At 39.3% G+C, this 20,631-nt stretch overlaps 1 protein-coding gene across 9 annotated transcripts in view; it reads right to left on the reverse strand.

Moving 5' to 3' along the window:
• MGAT5 (alpha-1,6-mannosylglycoprotein 6-beta-N-acetylglucosaminyltransferase) overlaps positions 1-20,631 on the reverse strand; it is a 368,150-nt gene that overhangs the window by 118,246 nt on the left and 229,273 nt on the right. For all 9 annotated transcript variants that reach the window (XM_082397885.1, XM_082397881.1, XM_082397884.1 and 6 more), the window contains 2 exons: positions 17,814-17,983; positions 14,040-14,174 (listed from right to left, as the gene is read on the reverse strand). In XM_082397885.1, coding sequence (XP_082254011.1) covers positions 14,040-14,174; positions 17,814-17,983 — 305 coding nt within the window. The remainder of the gene's footprint in view (positions 1-14,039; positions 14,175-17,813; positions 17,984-20,631) is intronic.

Below are 20,631 nucleotides of genomic sequence, written 5' to 3' on the forward strand. Positions count from 1 at the left end.
ACACAGTAGCAGGAGACTTTGGTAACTGCAACAGAGACCACATGGCCAAGCAAAGCCTAAAATATTTACTCTCTGGCTTTTTACAGAAAAAGCCTTCTGACCACTGTTTCGGAGAACATAAAGAATGACCAATCGGAAGAAAGGAATCAATACTAAAACAGAATTTATTGATTTTGGTTACATTTATTTCATCACTGATTCTCAAAACACTGATGTAAATTTAACTCATGACTGGCCAATGGAAAAGCACTATTTTCTGTTGTTATGTATCAGTAATAATTCTGAATGGCTCTTACTGGACCAATAAGCATAAAAGTAAATAAAGATAGAGCCCACATTTTAGAATCAGATGATGGCAATGACTTTTAAGCATCTGATTCACTTTCTTTCTTCCTTTCCCCACTAGGAGGAAGTCCATCTTCCAATTATTTTTACATCAATGCATATTGCAGAAGAAAAGAATGCAAACACCAGATTGGATTTTCCAGGAAGAGCAACAGTAAACTGTCATTTTAGTGTGATGATTTTCACATCAGAGATCAGCACCATTTGTCTAGACCAAGGAAGAAAAGAAAGAGGGGAGGCAAGATGGAAGGAGTGTGGGCCAGGACCACAAAGTAAAATACAAACTGACCACAGAAACAGTGTCCTTCTTTTGGATTCCCATGTGGCTCTCAAGGAACATTCAATCCTCACAATGACTAGATATATATGTATAAATAACTGAATCACTTTGCTGTACACCTGAAACTAACAAAACACTGTAAAACAACTATACTTCAATAAAAAAAAGAAAGAAAGAAAACAGCTGGGATGATGGTGAGCGCTGCAAAGGTCACTACAGGAGAGGGGCGGAGGGGATGGAGGGACACACACTGACAACTGGGGCTGGGGAAGGTTCAGCTCCCACAAGGGGACGGAGCTGGGATTCAAAGGTAAGAGCGCCCTGAGCAGGCACAGCAGGGAGAAACAGGCCACCCTCATCAGAGAAACCTTTGCCGTGAAGGCTCTGGCTACCTCCACTTGTTTGTAATTGACTGACCGTCTCTAGCTTGTGACTCTATTTTTAACTTGGAGTTTTACTGGTGTTATTGTAAATTTGGATAACTAAAAGAAACCCTGATGAGTAAAGATGCCTGGCGGGAGCCTAACTCCTGAAATCGTGGACTTTTATTACATGGGGCCTATATGTACGCTACGTGAGGCTGGCTTCTGCTCAATGGAAGGCTACGGAATGAATGACGGGCTGCGTGAGATACTTATAACTCTACATGCTTATACTTGAAGCTTTGGTTTGGGAGTTGTCTGTTTTTTTTTTAGCTTATCTGGGTTTGTCTTATAAACCCAAGGCAGGAGACTGATCTCAGTCTATGACAGAGGAGCCTGAACATTACAGTTTTCTCTGTTCAGTCACTTTCTACACCTGTGTGTTTTGGAATTGGGTGTGTGCCATTAGTATTGATGCTCTTCCTCTAATGTCTTTTGTGTGTCTGGAGCATCAAGAACAGACTGATGACTTAATAAGATATTTGCCTCACTGCCCGAGGCAGCTGGCCTCCTAACAGGGCTGGCTGCAGCAATGCCAAAGGATTCCTGGAACATTCTCTCTGCACTAAGTCACACTATTACGAGATGGACGCTCACAATCTCCTTGTCAGGACCTACTTTCTAATTTGGAGTTTGATGTAAAACACGGTATATCTTGGATTATCTGCATCTCACTTTCCTGTGTGTTCTCCATACTCAGCAAAGGCCTCACAGGAAGCAAAATGGATATGAGTTTTGCAGTACCTAGCAGAATACTAGTCGCACGTAGTTATTTAATAAATGTTTCATTGAATGTCCTGGGTCCCTATATAAATTGGACAGAATTTATAAATACTTTTCCAAGATCAACAGAACTCATAGATTTGCTCCTAAATAAAAAAACCAAATGATAACTTTACATTTAATAGAATTCTTATCATCTTCCATCACCCAAGATGAATACAGAGAGCACCGACAATTTCTAATCTTTAAAAGGGAAAGAAATGGGCAAGAAACTTTCTAGAGGACCTGCTTGGCCTTTGGATGAGATCTTAGCTGCATCAGACCACAAAGACGGCAGCACTAAAGTCCTAACAGACCTCCTGCCAGCTAATATCACTAACACAGATGATTTATTAAAGAAAGGAGGGATAAAACATTACACTCTTCCATAAAATCCCCGCAGAGAAAATATGCCTTTTCATACAACAAGAACCAAATACCAATGAATGGCGACCATTTTAATAATAAAATCATCCTTTTTAAGTGACCTAAATGCTACCACTGAGAATATATTTCCATCCAAACAGCCCTTCTTAATCATGAGAATATGTAAGTCTAGGGACGCTCAGTTCCTTCTGCACATTTATCAGACGCCTGCCACTCACAAAACGCCAGAGAAAAACAGCTCTTTCTTTTTTTAATGCTGTAGCTAAAAAGAAAAAAAAAGTTTGTTTATTTACAAGGCCTATTAGCAAGAAGAAATATGGCTACTCCCATATAGTGGAGAACATTTATGGCAGCCCATGATTCATGAAGATTTCAAAAAACCAACAAACCAAAAAACAGGAAAAACCTGATGCAGAAGGTAGAGTGCTATCCTGGACCAAACCCAGATTTTTATCTTGCTTTTTAAAGAAACTGCAGGCACACCTCACTTTACTGTGCTTCACATTTTTGCACTTCGCAGATACTACATTTTTTACGAATTAAAGGTTTGTGGCAACCCTGCATTATCAGAGGTTGGTTAGCATTTTTTAGCAATAAAGTATATAAACTTTTTTTTCCCTTTCCAGTTTTATATTGAAATATAATTGACACACAGCACGGAATATGTTTCAGGTATACAGCATAATGATTTGATTTATATACAACATGGAATGACTACCACAAGTTTAGTGAACAACCATCATCGTATAGATACAAAATAAAATTTTTTTTCCTTGTGATAAGAACTCTTGGGTTGTACTTACTTATCTTATAGCTGCAAGTTTATACCTTTTGACTACCACCCCCCAACTCCCCCTCTCCCGACCCCCTGCCTCTGGTAACCACAAATCTGATCTCTTTTTGCATGAGTTTGTCTTTGTTTTCGAAGTATAATTGACCTATAGCACAATGCCAGTTCCTGGTGCGTAGTATAGTGATTCCGTATTTCTGTACATTACAAAATGATCACCATAAGTCTAGTTACCATCTGTCACCATACAAAGATATTACAATATTATTGATTATATTCTCACACTGTGCATTTCATACCTGTGAAAGGATTTTTTAAGTTAAGGTATGTACTTTGGGGTACATGTGTCCTTTATACAATGGAATATTACTCAGCCATAAAAAGGAACGAAACTGGGTCATTTGTAGAGATGTGGATGGACCTAGAGTCTGTCATACAGAGTGAAGTAAGTCAGAAAGAGAAAAACAAATATCATATATTAACGCATATATGTGGAATCTAGAAAAATGGTACAGATGAACCTATTTGTAGGGCAGGAATAGAGATGTAGACGTAGAGAACGGACATGTGGACACATGGGGGGAAGGGGAGGGTGGGACGAATTGGGAGATTAGGCTTGACATAAATACACTACCATGTGTAAAATAGATAGCTAGCGGGAACATGCTGCATAGCACAGGGAGCTCAGCTCGGTGCTGTGTGACAACCTATATGGGTGGGATGGGTGGGGGGGTGGGAGGGAGGTCCAAGAGGGAGGGGATATAGGTATACATACAGCTGATTCACTTCATTGTACAGCAGAAACTAACACAACATTGTAAAGCAATTATGCTCCAATAAATAAATAAATAAATAAAGGTGTATATATATATATATATATATATATTTAATACATAATGCTGTTGCACACAGTAGACTACAGTATAGTATAAACGTAACTTTTATGTGCACTGGGAAACCAAACATATTGTGTGACTCACTTTACTGTGATACTCGCTTTATTGTAGTGGCCTGGAGTCAAACCCTCAGTATCTTTGAGGTCTGCCTGTATATCCAAAAGGCAATGAAAAGTGGGTAGTCTCCTCTCAATGAATCCCTTTCCTCTGCCCAAGACCATTTCACTGCCCAGTGAGAAAATCACTGCCACTGCAAAGAAATTCTACAACAATGGGTGTTCCCCCTGACTCTGTTTTTGAGAAGATTCTTAATATTTTGAATTTTCATTTTTTTCTTTTCCATTATGGTTTATTACAGGATATTGAATATACGTTCCTGTGCTATAAAATAGGACCTGTTGTTTATCCATTCTGTATATAATAGTTTGCATCTGCTCATCCCAAACTGCCAGTCCATCCCTCCCCCACCCTCACCCCCAACCCCCAGCAACCACAAGTGTGTTCTCTATGTCTGTAAGTCTGTTTTGTAGATAAGTTCATTTGTATCATATTTTAATTAATTAATTTTAAAAAATTAACTTATTTTTGGCTGCATTGGGTCTTCATTGCTGTGCACAGGCTTTCTCTAGTTGTGGCAAGCGGGGGCTACTCTTTGTTGTGGTGTGCAGGCTTCTCATTGTCGTGGCTTCTCTTGTTGCGGAGCATGGGCTCTAGGCACGCGGGCTTCGGTAGTTGTGGCATGCTGGCTCAGTAGTTGTGGCTCGCGGGCTCTAGAGCACAGGCTCAGTAGTTGCGGCACACGGGCTTAGTTGCTCTGTGGCATGTGGGATCTTCCTGGACCAAGGCTCAAACCCGTGTCCCCAGCATTGGCAGGTGGATTCCTAACCACTGCGCCACCAGGGAAGCCCCCGTGTCGTATTTTAGATTCCACATATAAGTGATATCATATGGTATTTGTCTTTCTCTTTCTCACTTACTTTGCTTAGATTTGATGATAATCTCTAGGTCCATCCATATAGCTGCGAAATGCATTACCATTAAGTGCCCAACATACAAACCTTCAAGTTGCAAACTTTCAAAGATGAGAACATATTATAAACCTATTACAGTACAGTACTATATAGCCGATTGAGTTAGTTGGGTACCTAGGCTAACTTTGTTGGACTTATGAACAAATCGGACTTACGAAAGCGCTCTCGGAATGGAACTCGTTGGTATGTAGGGGACTTACCGTATTTCATTCTTTTTCATGGCTAAGTAATATTCCATTGTAAGTATATACCACATCTTCTTTATCCATTCATACGTCGATGGACATTTAGGTTGTTTCCATGTCTTGGCTATTGCAAATAGTGCTGCTATGAACATAGGGGTGCAGGTATCTTTTTGAATTAAGAGTTTTGTCCGGATATATGCCCAGGAGTGGGACTGTCGGATCATGTGGCAACTCTAGTTTTAGTTTTCTGAGGAATCTCCATACCGTTCTCCATAGTGGCTGCACTAAATTACATTCCCACCCTCAGTGTAAGAGGGTTCCCTTTTCTCCACACCCTCTCCAGCATTTGTTATTTATAGACTTTTTAATGATGGCCATTCTGACTGGTGTGAGGTGGTACCTCACTGTTGTTTTCATTTGCATTTCTCTAATAATTAGTGATGTTGAGCATCCTTTCAGGTGCCTACTGGCCATCTGTATGTCTTCTTTGGAGAAATGTCTATTCAGGTCTTTTGCCCATTTTTTGATTGGGTTGTTAGATTAATCCCTTATTGAACACATCATTTGCAAGTATTTTCTCCCGGTCTGTAGGCTGTCTTTTCATTTTGTTTATGGTTTCCCTTGCTGTGCAAAAGCTTATAAGTTTAATTAGGTTGCATTTGTTCATTTTTGCTTTTATTTCTATTGCCTAGGGAGACTGACCTAAGAAAACATTGCTACAATTTATGTCAGAGAATGTTTTGCCTATGTTCTCTTCCAAGGGTTTAATGGTATCGTGCCTTGTATTTAATCCTTTAAGCCACTTTGAGTTTATTTTTGTGTATGGTGTGAGGGTGTGTTCTAGCTTCACCGATTTACATGCAGCTGTCCAACTTTTCCAACACCACTTGCTGAAGAGACTGTCTTTTCCCCACTGTAGATTCTTGCCTCCTTTGTTGAAGATTAATTGACCGTAGGTGTGCGGGTTTATTTCTGGGCTCTCGGTTCTGTTCCATTGATCCATATGTCTGTTTTTGTGCCAATACCATGTTGTTTTGATTACTGTAGCCCTGTAGTATTGTCTGAAGTCTGGGAGGGTTATGCCTCCTGCTTTGTTCTTTTTCCTTAGGATTGTTTTGACAATTCTGGGTCTTTTATGGCTCCATATAAATTCTAGGATTATTTGTTCTAGTAATGTGAAAAATGTCATGGGTAATTTCATACGGATCAAATTAAATCTGTAGATTGCTTTGGGTATTATGGCCACTTTAACAATATTATGAATTTTCATTTCTTTCAATTCTAAAGGACTTCCAATCTGGAATAACCTTGGACATTAAAGTTAATAATAAACTATACTAAACTATAAACTAACCTGAAATGGAGAAACCTAGGTCAGGCCATTAAGGATGCATTTATTGGTTAAGTTAAAGAACACATCAAAACATCTCTTTACAGAATAACGATAGAAAAGAAACATATGAAGGGATTTCCAAGTTGTACTAACTGAAAGATTTCAGAGTGCTCTCTTAGGAAGGTGATTCAAAATGTAGGTCAATATATACTACCAGTTGGTAAAGCTGGTAGTAATTTCATGATTTTTACCCAAATTCATGACCATTGACACTATTAAATAATTATGATGTTTAGTTAAATGCATTCACCTTTTAAAATTTATTGGAAACTTTTATACAAATAAAAGGCAGTATCAATTGTAATAAATGGAAGACACAAAAAAGCATATTACTCTTCTTCCCTTTTTTTGTGATTATTTTTTTAGACTATACTCTGTTAAAAGTTACTACAAAATAATGCCTATAATTCCCTGTGCTTATCTATTTTATACATAGTCATTTGTATCTCAATACAATACCCCTATCTTGCCCCATGTCCCTTTCCTCTCCCCACTGGTAACCACTAGTTTGTTTTCTGTATCTGTGAGTCTGTTTCTGTTTTGCTGAATACATTCATTTTATTTTTTAGATTTGGCATATAAGTGATATCATACCACATGTGTCTTTCTCTGTTTGACTTATTTCAGTAAGCATAATATCCTCTAGGTCCATTGATATTGCTGCAAATGGAAGAATTTCATTCTTTTTTTTATCATTGAGTAGTATTCCACTGTATATATATGCCACTTCTTCTTTATCAATTTGTCTATTGAAGGACCCTTGGGTTGTTTCCATACCTTGGCTATTGAAAATAGTGCTGATATGAACACTGGGGTGCACATATCTTTCTGAATTAGTGTTTTCAACTTTTTTGGATATACACCACAGCAGTGGAATTGCTGCGTCATATGGTAGTTCTTTTTTAGTTTTTTGAGGAACCTTCATACTGTTTTCATAGCAGCTACACCAATTTACTTTCCCACCATGCTGTTTGGGTTACTAAAGCTTTGTAGTATAGACCAGCGGTCCCCAACCTTTTTGACACCAGGGACCGGTTTCGTGGAAGACAATTTTTCCACAGATCAGGGATGGGGATGGTTCAGGCTATAATGCGAGTGATGGGAGTGGCAGATGAAGCTTCACTCACTCACCTGCCTGCCGCTCACCTCCTGCTGTGTGGCCTGGTTCCTAGAAGGTTGCAGACCAGGACTGGTCTGCAGCCTGGGGGTCAGGGATCCGTGGTATACCCTGAATGAAGTCAGGAAGCGAAATACCTCCAGCTTTGTTCTTTTTCCTCAGACTGCTTGGGAATTCAGGGTCTTTTGTGGTTCCATATAAATTTTAGGAATATTTGTTCTAGTTCTGTGAAAAATGTTATGGGTATTTTGACAGGGATCACATTAAATCTGTAGATTGCTTTGAGTGGCATGGCCATGTTAAAAATATTAATTCTTCCAATCCAAGAGCTCAGGGTATCTTTCCATTTCTTTGTATCATCTTCATTTTCCTTCATCAATGTTTTACAGTTTTCAGAGTATAGGTTTTTCACCTCCTTGGTTAAGTTTATTCCTAGGAATTTTATACTTTTCGAAGCGATTTTAAACAGGATTGTTTTTTTTTACTCTTTCTGATAGTTCATTATTAATGTATAGAAAAGCAACAGATTTCTGTATATTGATCTTATATCCTAAAACTTCTCTGAATTTATTAGCTCTAATAGTTTTTTGGTGGAGATTTAAGGGTCTTCTACATAAAGTACTATGTCATCTGCAAATAGGGACAGATTTACTTATTTCCTTCCAGTTTGGATGCTTTTTATTTCTTTTTTTTGTCTGACTATTGTGGCTAGGACTTCTAATACTACGTTAAATTGAAGTGGCGAGAGGAGGCATCCTTGTCTAGTTCCTAAATTTAGAGGAAAGGCTTTCACCTTTTCAACACTGAGTATGATGTTAGCTGTGGGTTTGTCATAAATGGCCTTTATTATGCTGAGATATGTTACATCTATAACCAATTTGATGAGCGTTTTTACCATAAATGGATGTTGTTTTGTCAACTGCTTTTTCTACATCTAGTGAGATGATCATGTGATTTTTATCCTTTTGTTTGTTAATGTGGTATATATCACATTGAATGATTTGTGAATATTGATTGAACCATCCTTGTGTCCCTGGAATAAATCTCACTTGATCATGGTGTATGATTCTTTTTATATAATGTTGGATTTGGTTTGCTAATATACTGTTGAGGATTTTTGCATCTATATTCATCAAAGGTATTGGCCTGTGATTTTCTTTTTTTGTAGTGTCTTTTCTGGTTTTTGTATCAGGGTAATGGTGGAATTATAGAATGAATTTGGAAGTGTTCCCTCCTCTTCAATTTTTTTTTTGAAATAGTTTGAGAAGGGTAAGTATTAGTTTTTCTTTATGTGTTTGGTAGAATTCCCCTGTGAGGCTGCCTAGTCCTAGACTTTTGTTTGCTGGGAGTTTTTTTTTGTTTTGTTTTACAAATTCAATTTCACTACTAGTGATCGGTCTGTTCAAATGGTCTGTTTCTTCTTGATTTAGTCTTGGCGTGTTGTATGTTTCTAGAAACGTGTCCATTTCTTATAGGTTGTTCACTTTGTTGGCATTTAACTGTTCATAGTACTCTTAGGATTTTTTGGATCCCTGCTGTACTGGTTATTCCTCCTCTTTCATTCTTCTTTTGTTTATTTGGGTCCTCTCTCTTTTCTTCTTGGTGAGGCTGGATAAAGGTTTATCAATTTTATTTAACTTTTCAAAAAACTAGCTCTTGGTTTCATTGATCTTTTCTATTGTTTTGGTCTCTATTTTATTTATTTCCTCTCTGATCTTTATTATTTCCCAACTTCTGCTGACTTTGGGTTTTGTTCTCCTTTTTCTAATTCTTTTAGGTGGTAAGTGAGGTTGTTTGAGAATTTTCTTGTTTCTTGAGGAAGGCTCGTATCACCATAAACTTCCCTCTTTGAACTGCTTTTGCTGCATCCCATACATTTTAGAGACTGTATTTCCATTTTCATTTGTCTCAAGGTATTTTCTGACTTCCTCTTTTTTCCTTTGATCCATTGGCTTTTTTAGTAGCATGTTGTTTAGTCTCCTGTGTTTGTTCTTTTCCATTTTTCTTTCTGCAATTGATTTCTAGTTTCATACCGTTGGGGTCAGAAAAAATGCTTGATATAATTTCTATCCTCTTGAACTTGTTGAGACTTGTTTTGTGGCCTAGCATGTGATTTATCCTGGAGATGTTCCATGTACACTTGAAAAGAATGTGTATTCTGCTGTTTTCAGATGTGATGACCTGTAGATATCTATTAAGCCCAACTGCTCTATTGTGTCATTTAAGATCATTGTTGCCTTACTGATTTTTGGTCTGGATGATCTGTCCATTGATGTAAGTGGGGTGTTAAAGTCCCCTATTATTATTGTCAATTTCTCCCTTTATGTCTGTTAGTATTTGCTTTATGTATTTGGGTGGTCCTGTACTGGATGCATACATGTTAACCGGTGTACTACCTTCTTCTTGTATTGATCCCTTTATCATTATATAATGCTCTTCTTTTTCTTTTATTATAGGCTTTGTTTTAAAAGTCTATTTTGTCTGATATGAATATTGCTACTCCAAGTTCTTGCCATTTCTGTTTGCATGAAATATCTTTTTCCATCCCCTCATTTTCAGTCTGTGTGTGTCTTTAGCTTTAAAGTGAGTATCTTGTAGGCAGCATTTAGATGGATCTTTTTAAAATCCAATCAGCCACCCTATGTGTTTTGATTGGAGCATTTAGTGCAACGATATTTAAAGTAATTATCGATAGATATGTACTTACTGCCATTTTATTACTTGTTTTCTGGTTGTTTTTTTGTAGTTCTCTGTTCTTCTTCTTTTTGTTTCTTCCCTTGTGGTTTGATGATTTTCTTTAGTAGTATGCTTCCGTTCCTTTCTTTATATGTTTTGTGTATCTATTGTAGGTTTTGGATTTGTGATTACCATGGGGTTCTATGTTGACCCGTAACTATATCTACTTGTTTTAAATTGGTATTCATTTAAGTTCAAACTCATTCTAAAAGATCTGTATTTTTTACTCCCCTCTGCCACATTTTGTGTTTTTGATGTCATATTTTAATCTTCATGCTTCTCCCCTTATTATTATAGCTATAGTTGCTTTTATAATTTTTTTGTCTTTTAATCTTCATACTGGCTTATTTAACTGGTTGATCTTCAGTCCTTACTATATATGTGGCTTCCCCAGTGGGATTTTCCCTTTCCTATAGATTCTTCCTTCTTTTCCACTTAGCGAAGACCCTTTAACATTTCTTTTAGGGTTGGTTCAGTATTGATGAACTCTTAGTTTTTGCTTGTCTGAGCTCTTTATCGCTCCTATTCTAAGTGATAATCTCGTTGGGTAGCATATCCTAGGTTGCAGGTTCTTCCCTTTCAGCACTTTGAATATATCATGCCACTCCCTTCTGGCTTGCAAAGTTTCTGCAGAAAAATCAGCAGATAGCCTTATGGGGTTCCACTGTATGACTTATTTTTCTCTTGCTGCCTTTAGAATTCTCTCTTTAACTTTTGTCATTTTAATTATGATATGTCTTGATGTGGTCTGTTTGGGTTCATCTTGATTGGGACCCTTTGTGCTTCCTGTACATGGATATCTGTTTCCTTCTTCAGATTTGGAATGTTTTCAGCCATAATTTCCTCAAATACATTTTAGATCTCCTTTTCTCTCCCCCTTTGAGACACCTATAATGTGAATGTTGGTAGACTTAATGTAATCCCAGAGATGCCTTAAACTGTTCTCATTTTTTTAAATTTGTTTTTCTTTTTGCTGCTCTGATTGGGCAATTTCCATTATTCTGTCTTCCAGACGACTTACGTGTACTTCTATATCACTTAGTCTATTATTCATCCCTTCTAGTGTGTCTTTTTTTTTAATTTCACTTATTGAATTCTTCATTTTTGATTGGGTCTTTTTTATACTTTCTAGTTCCTGGTTAAAACTCTAACTGTGTTCATCTACTCTTTACTCTAGTTCAGCTAACATTCTTATTACCAATGCTTTGAATTCTTTATCCAGTAATTTGTTTATTTCTGTTTCATTATTTTTTCAGGGGTTTTCTCCTGTTCTTTCGATTGAGACCACTTCCTCTGCCTTTTCATTTTGCTAAACTTTCTCTGCCTCTGTGAATTTACGTGAAAAAGTTACCTACCGCAGTCTTGAAGGGGTGTTCTTACATGGGAGTACCCCTATACAGACTGCGTGTGCCCAGTGCCTTTGGTGGGAGAGCTGGATTTGATGTGAATGCAAGTCACCCTTTCTTCAGGGTTTGCTGGCAGCTATCACCTTGGTATGGGTGGGGCTGGAGATGAAGGGGCCAGAGCTGAAGGCGGGTGTGAGGTGGGGCTTCCTCTCTGCTCAGTGGCCATCACCTCCCTATCAGGGGTGGAGTCTGATACCAAGTTGCTGAAGTAGAAGCCCTGAGGTTCAGGCCCAAGCTGGCTCTCCTCCTTTAAGTGTGTGCTTTCCCTTCTCCCAGCACTGGGACCCTTACCCCAGAGGGTGAGGGAGTGCTGAAGCAAGGGCAGAGGGTGCAGGCTCTCAGCTTGTGTAGCTTGACCACAGAGATCTGAGCTGTCTCCAGTGCACTGTCTGTACAGGCACCAACAACTGTTTCCCTCGCTCTGCTCAGATGCAACCTCGGGTCCAAGTACCCTTTGCCCCTCACAGTCATTCACCGCCCCCAATCTCCTCCATCCCTGCTTTGCTGCGGCACCCTTGGCAGTTGGAGCCTGCGTGACCTCTCAGCATGTATCGCAGGGTGAGTTGTGGTTGAGTGGCTGCCATCAGAGGTCTGGGCTGCTTCTGATGCACTGCTTGAGTAAGTGCCAACAATGGCCACTGCCTCCCCCACTGCCCAGGCTCCATCCTGGGACCAGGTCGCCTCTGTGTCCCACAGTCTTCTCTCTCTCGTTGTGGCCACCCCAGCTCCAGTGCCATCTTGTGACATGGAGTAAGTGGGGCTAGAGCATTTGCTGGGCTAGGGCTGGCACGTGCTGAGGCAGTTGCAGGAAACCTCTGTCCGTCCTCTCTGGCCTGCCTCAGGGGCAAGCCAGGGCACACATGCTCCTCACAAGCAGGGTCTAGGCCTTCCACAGCTCTCCTGTTGGTGTCAGTGGTCCTCCAACCTAACAAGGGGGCTTGTTTCCCCTGTGTATAACCCCACGACTCAGGTGCCCAATCTGTGGCTCTCACCGCTCACTTCCCAGGGCAGGTCTCCACTTGTGCAATCTCTGAGTCCCCTCCCAGGGGTCCCTCCCTGATCCCTTTTCTTCCCTTCCTACCCGATTACATGTGAATCTTTCTTACGGTCTTGGTTGTACAGGAGTCTTTCTGCCAGTTTCCAGTTGGTTTTCAATGAGAATTCTTCCACAGTTAGATGTATTCTGGATGTGTACATAGGGGGAGGCAAGTCCCACATCGTCCTACTGGGCCATCTTGATCAATCCTCCATATTACTCTTCCTTAATAAGAATTACTAAACTCAGACTAGGTATTTTTTTTGCCTGCTGAACGTTGAGACTTACAGCTACTCTCATGCAAGTGTTAAAAGTAGTGTTGGAGATACAGTAGTATCAAACTAAGCCTTTTTTAGAAAGATTGAAAGGAAACTGAAAAAATTAATAAACTTCATTATATAATTCAATGTTATTTAGTGTCATGCTTGTGTACCATGAAAAACTGTTTCAAATACTAAACCATGGTCTCAAACCCACAAGAGGGAAACAGTGAGATCTTCTACTAAGTAATAAAAACTGTACACAGAGTAACACATGCACTCTGGTGATACTAAGCATGAGGCTTATCTTTAAAAGTACAAGACCCCAGCATTCAGATAAGCTACACCCAGATTTCTCTTCTAAGAATGACAAGAATACTGATGGGGGAAAGGGACAGAGAAATAAGTCATCAACTGAAACCTAAGGAACACAAGAAATGACCCTGTCCATAGTTTATCAAAATCATTATTTGACTAAACAGATGAGATTAGTGTAGGCAGACTGACAGAGGCAAGCTAAGTGTTAGGGAAGGTAAAAAGGAGGTTGGATACTTATTTTCTATTTTTAAAAGAAATCAGTGAAAATAATGAATAGCACTTGAAAGTCAAAAGGCACGGAGGAGAATCTGAACTTCAATTAGGAATGAGAAACGCTCTACACAGGGAAGCAGCCGCATAGCACAGGGGGATCAGCTCCGTGCTTTGTGACCACCTAGAGGGGTGGGACAGGGAGGGTGAGAGGGAGACACAAGAGGGAGGAGATATGGGGATATATGTATGTGTATAGCTCTTTCACTTTGTTATACAGTAGAAACTAACACACTGTTGTAAAGCAATTATACTCCAATAAAGATGTTAAAAATAAATAGAGACAATTATAAAAAAAAGAAAAAAAAAGATAATATTTGATAAGCTTTTTCTACCAGCAACCATGTAACCCTTGTTAAAGAAATAAAAAGCTCTAAAAACTTAAGAACAGTATGTAGCACTTACTGGTAATGAACCCAGGATGGTCCGAGAGTTTTCTTGAATTGAGCGAGTCCTACAATATCAATATAAATGAGCTCAACAATTCTGTCTCCTACAGTTGGGCAGCCAGATCGGTTTCCTACAACCTTCTTCATTATTCTAGAGAAAGGACAGAAGAGAGGAAAAAAAAACCAAAAACAATTTACTGCAAGGTACTGCACTTAGCAACTTTAATAGGTAAATAAACATCCCAAGAATCCTTATCAGGGAGGACGGCATGGCCCTTCCCAATCAGCTGCCTATCCAAATTCTACCCACTCATCACGTCCATCCAAAGCCTCAATTCTGACTCTTGCAAAAGCAAATGGTTGTATACAAACACAGCCTTGGAAACCAAGGGAGATCTGGGTCTCAATCTGTCTCCATTTAATTTGCTGGTCAAGAAGATTAGGGAGGTCTTTAAGTACTGGTGACAGGGCCAGATGTGTTTTATTTAAAGAGATAATTGTAGAAGCAACATGAAGCAGTGGTTCCCAAACATGCCTGCACATTAGAATCACCTGGGGATATTTTCCAACTTCCCAAGCCCAGACCATATTCCAGACTAATTAAATCACACTCCACTGTCTAGCAGCTGTGAGATCTTAGAAAGTTACTTAACTTCTCTGAATCTTTCCTCACTTGAAAAAAAACAACACACACACACACAAAACAGGATTGGATACAGAGAAGATGGTAGGAGAGCAACCTCTCAGGAACTCTTCAAGTAGTTAAATTAGGTATTCAGTGGAAAGTACCTATGTATACTAGATACTCAGTACCTATTAGTTTCTCCCAAAGAGACTGTTCTTATCATACAGCCCTTACTGACCTCCTAAATGTCTTCCATTTCTAGCCTCTACAATATAAACTTCTTTCTGTACTGTCCTGTACTGTTTGCAAATTTCTTTTGTGTCTAATTTTTCCTTCTGACTAGACTATATTACAGAACTGGCACTATGGTTTATACTTTTTCATTATCCTTCCTTCCATCCACCCACCCATCCAAACCCACCCTTGTACTCAGAGCCAACAAGCTTGCTCGTACATCAATATCACATGGGTGGGGCAAATAAGTGCTACCCATACTGCCATTCACCCAGAAATCAGTCATCATTGGTCTTTGTATCCCTGCTCACACCCCGTAACAGTCCTTCACCAGATTATGGACACCGTACTCCAAAGGGCAAGAGTCATCAATAGGCCTCTGCCCTAGAGCTCCATACTGACTCTGCTCCAGGCACCCTCTTCTCCACTGGGTTTCTGAAAGAGGTAGATTCCATATAATAACCAATTTCTTCCCAAGGATTTGAAAATTTTTTCTTTAAAGGCCCAGATAGTAAACACTTGCATCTCTGAAGGCCACACATTCTCCGTCACAGCTATTCAGCTCTGCTCTTGGAGAAGGAAAGCAGCCACGGGTGTGGCTTGGGCCCGTGATACTTGATTAACAAAAAACGCAGAGGACCGCATTTGGCCTGCTCAGCCATCGTCACTGACTCCTGGTCCTCCCTGTATTCAGTGGTTCCCAAACTTGCCTGCACTTTGGAATCACCTGGAAGCATCAACAGATACTTATGCCTGAGTCCTACCCCCATAGGTTGTCATTTAATTAGTCTGGGATATGGTCTGGGCTTAGGGAGCCTAAAAAGATCCCCAGGTGATTCTAATGTGCAGGCATGTTTGGGAACCACTGCTCCATGTTGCTTCCACAAGTATCTGCTCAAATAAAACACATCTGGCCCTGTCACCAGGGCTTAAAGACCTCCCTAATCTTCTTGACCAGCAAATTAAGTCTCTGCCTGGTAGATCCCTAATATGCCTTTTCGGAGCTCCCTGGGGAGCGCCTATCGCCAGAGCTCCCATTATCCTCCATTTCTTCACCCCCCACTCATTCATGCATGCCTTCACTCATTTGTTCAGTAAATAGTTATGGGCACCCACTGTGTTCCAGACACTGTTCTAGGTGCTCAATACACAGTGGTGAGCAAAAGTCACGGATTCTGCCCTCCCTGTGCTGAGCACCCTCACCTCAATCAGAACTAATCACACTGCACTTAGTGTCAATATTGTGCAATGTATTAGTGGCAATTATCAAAAGGCGGGCATCTCCTTGGCCACACACTGGCCATCTCCGTATGTCCCGTACCAAGAAGCAGCCCACAGAGAGCGCTGAAGGAATGAACGCTCAATGTACGAAGGTACCCACTTCATACTCTGTGCTCCCCAGCGTGTTTTAAAAAAAGCAGGAGGAAGGCAACAGGAGGCAGCGGTTAAAGGGACAAAAGTGGTGAAGGGCTCAGAAGACCTCAGGTTTATCGAGTTCTGAAAGGAGCACTGTGGTTCGGTGGTCAAGAGCACAGGCTTTGACGTCAGGCAGACTGAGGGATCAAATCCTGGCTCCGCCACGTACTCTCCATGGGACTTTGAGGAAATCTTTTTTGGTTTGAATTTCAGTTTCCTCATCTTTAAAATGCAGAAGGCAACAGTGCCTACTTCCAGGTTTGCACTAAGGACTAAATAACATAAAACATGTAAAACACTTAGTAACTGGTGCATGGGAAGCGCTCAACAAATGGTAGCTTTTTTTTTTTTTTTTTTTTTTACTATTTATTTATTTTGGCTGCTGCGGGTCTTAGTTGCAACACATGGGATCTTCGTTGAAGCATGCAGGATTCTTAGTTGCGGCATGCAGACTCTTAGTTGCGGCATGCATGCGGGTTCTAGTTCCCCAACCAGGGATCAAAGCCGGGTCCCCTGCGTTGGAAGCGTGGAATCTTACCCACTGGACCACCAAGGAAAACCCCCAAATGTTAGCTCTTAATAGGCATCATCAGTGTTATGGTTGTCATAACTGTTGAAACTACCACTGTAACTAAAGCCCGGCTCATGGTTTCAGCGTATGGAAACCATTTAACAAAAGAGAGCTGACATTATTTTACGGATAATACTGCTTTCACCCCAATACCGCATCTAATCCGATGTGGACCTCAGACTTAACACAAGTGACCTCTCTGGGCATCAATGTTTTAGACAATAAAGTAGGAGCAGGGTGAGACATACATTGTCTTAACACCTCTTCCATTTCTAGAATATTCCTTCAAGCCATTTCTCTTGGAACAGTTGACATATTGCTAGATGTTAACTTGGGTAGACAGTCTCCATGGGCAGTTATCCAAAAAGGAGGGAAGGGGCTCTAAGCATTTCTGTTTAGCCAGTTGTGTCAATCTAAAAGGGATTAAGAGAGGGCTTGAGCTAGAAGCACATTTCAGTGAAACCAAAAAACCCAGGCAGAGTTGAAAGTGGGCTAACTGAAATAGGATTGGATCAGGGCTTTCAAGAAACTCATTCTATCCAAATTAAATTGCAAACAGGAACCTGCCCCGTTTGAAGATTTAGAAAGCTTGCTGTTGAGTAGGGAAGGGTATGAGTTTCAGCAAGAGACAGGGAATTAGGACAGTCAATAATGTTTCCTGCTGCAGATGCTGGAAGCACCTGTAACAGCAAAGAATAAGCTCCTTAGTTTGAATTTTCTGGCATTCATTTATCAAGCCTCTGGAGCCTGCAGCTACAACGAAAACATATTAGCCTTTTCACAGTGTATGTATTTAGCTTCTGAAAATAATCTTCTTATCTCCTGTTTCGTGAATTATCACTTTCATTTTCCTCCACAAGAAGTTACACACCAATAGAGGGCTTTAAGAGTTTACAATTTCTTTTTTGTATTCTGATTTTAAAATTGAAAAATAATCTCCTTACTCCTTGAGCTCCGCCAGTGAAGCTGAAATCCTAATGTCATGGCCCAGTAAGTACAGAGATGTAATTAAATCACTCCACTGAACTAATTCACCAAGAGGGCCACCACTGAAAGCTGTCTCTGCAATCTTAAATCCAGATTCCTTAGTCAGGAGGCCCAGGTGAACAAGGACCTGAAAAAAAAAAAAAAAAAAAAAAAAGAAGAGGCACATACTGATTCCGGTTGGACAAAGTACAAACTCCACAGTAACCTACCAAAAAGCCACCACCAATTCCAAAGTCATGTTTACGTTCTAATGAAATCTCAACATGGGGTAAACAATTTTTCTAGAAGGTACAGAGAAAGGAAGGAAATGATTTTTCATTGTTGTTTTACAGAAATAAAGTCATTACTGCATTTGGTATGGCTATGAGTGTGAGGTAGGGACAGATAATCCTGCTTTCCAAAAGTGGGGTACATTTGGAAAATTGGAATTAAAGGAGAATCAAGTAGGACAATAAACTATCTTTTAACTATATTGGGCTTTTCTTCCACAGCTGGAATATCCTTAAGCTTTTAACACGGAAAATTTCAAACACTAACAAAAACAGACATGACAATATAGTCAATTCCACTGTACTCAACAATTATTAACTTCAACAATGATTAACTCCTGACAAGTCTTATTTAATGTACATCCCTCATTTTCTCCCAACCCCTCTAGCTTATCTTGAAGCAAATCCTAGACAGCCCGTCCTTTCATCTGTAAATAGTTCAGTTGGAATTTCTAAAAGAAACAAACTTTCACTTAAAAAACGTAACCGTAACATCACCCCAATGCCCCTAACATAGCTATTAAATCCTTAGTATCGTCCAATATCCAGCTAGTCTATACACTTGCTCAATTGTCACTTATTTTTTTCAAGAGCAGTTGGTTGAGTCAGAAGTCAAATAAAGTGCACAAATTGTAATGTCTCATCCATCTCTTCTTTAACCTACAGTGGTGCCCAATTATCCTTTTTTGGGGGGATAGAGGCTTGTAATTTATTTGTCAAAGAAATTGGGTTGTATTTGCAATAGAGTCTCTCACACTCTAGATCTTGCTGACTGTGTAACAGATTCTTCTGTCCCTTGTGTTTATGGTAAATTAGTAATCAGATCTGCAGCCATGATCAAATTTGTATTTGATTTTTGAGGCAATACTACTTCACAGGTGGTGCCGTGTACTTCCAGTGGTGAGAACAAAATCTGGGTGTTTCTGTTTTGTGATGTTAGCAGCTACTGATGATCACTAACTAGATGCAATAATCCATTAGGGGTTGCAAATGGTGATATTCTATCATTCCTTCTGCATTTATTAGCTGTAATACTTCTATGAAGAGAAACTACCCCTCACGAAGGACAGCGTACATAGAAAAAACCTGGTAAATACTTGATTCTTTCCTTTTACTTAACAGTTTTCAAAATAACTAATTTGTTCTTTAGCGTACTCTAATGATGACCAATGAGGATTTTAAATATATATATATATATATATCATGATAAAATCATGAATATAAGTATATTTGATGTGTTTCAATAACTGCAGTTATTATTCTTACTGATTACCAAATTGTGCCATCTTGGGCAACGGGAGACTATTAAAGTTGGCTTCTAAGTTTTTTGACAAAATCCTAGTAGTCTTTGATAGTTTCTTTGCTCTCTGACACGACAAGGCGTTCCAAGCTCATCTTGTACAACATCTGTCTCAGGCCTTAATCAGCCATTTTTCCAAGAACCTTTTAGACCATTTAGTGAAAATGGTATTTAAAGATCAAAGTCTGGCGCCTAGCATACTCTAGATGATCACTGTTTATAGGCCTTTTCAGTGGACATAGCTAGAAAATTTATTTTTCCTCAAGAATAAAAATAATCATGAGTTCACACCGGTTTTTCCAATTCAAACCCAGGATTACAGCAGCTTTATCCATTTTTATAACATTATCCATCTCACATCTGTTACTTCCTCTCTCCCACATTGAAAATTCCACTTCTCTGGGACACTAACATAATTGCTAATTTGCTTTATTCCAATACACATAATGGATTTGGAAGGAGAATATCAACACCACCACCTCTTACAGGATTAGAAAAATTGTTTTAAGATATTTTTGCAGTTTTTTTTTATCATTTGTGATATGCCATCAGAAACGTTCAAAGTATTGTGCTCTGAAGTCACTAAGAATAGCCCTTCTCTGTGTGCTTAGAGTAAAAGTGGACACGTGGTCAGTTCATTTGCTTTATTTTTTCCTTATGATTTTTTTTGTAATTAAATTGTTTTGCACTTAAGTAAAATGATTCCAGTGTCAAATCTACAAAGCAAGATATATTCAGAGAAGTCTAGTTTCTATACTTCTTGCCTCCACAATACCCCCTGACTCCCCTTATTAGACCTTCTTTTATTGTGATAAAACATACATAAGCTTTACGATTTTAACCATTTTTAAGTGTACAGTTCAGTGGCATTAAATACATTCACATTGTCGTGCAACCATTACCACCATCCGTCTCCTTTATTTTTAATTGCACGCTTTGCTCTTCCATTTAAAAAATCTGAGCAAGAAGCATATATGTATATCATATATACATTATATATGTGTATATATGTGTGTGTATGTATATATCTATAGGTACACATGTAGGTGTAGATACAGATATATAGATAAATTCCTTCTTCCTTTTAAAAATAATGTTCACTATTCTCCACCTACCATGTCTTCATGTAACAATATATCCTGGAGATAACTGCAGAGGATTATACAGAAATTACTCTTTCTTTTCATAGCTCACCTGGATCTATGA

The sequence above is a fragment of the Balaenoptera borealis genome (genome assembly GCF_965194805.1).
Source record: "Balaenoptera borealis genome assembly, chromosome: 6".
Classification (NCBI taxonomy): Eukaryota; Metazoa; Chordata; class Mammalia; order Artiodactyla; family Balaenopteridae; genus Balaenoptera; species Balaenoptera borealis.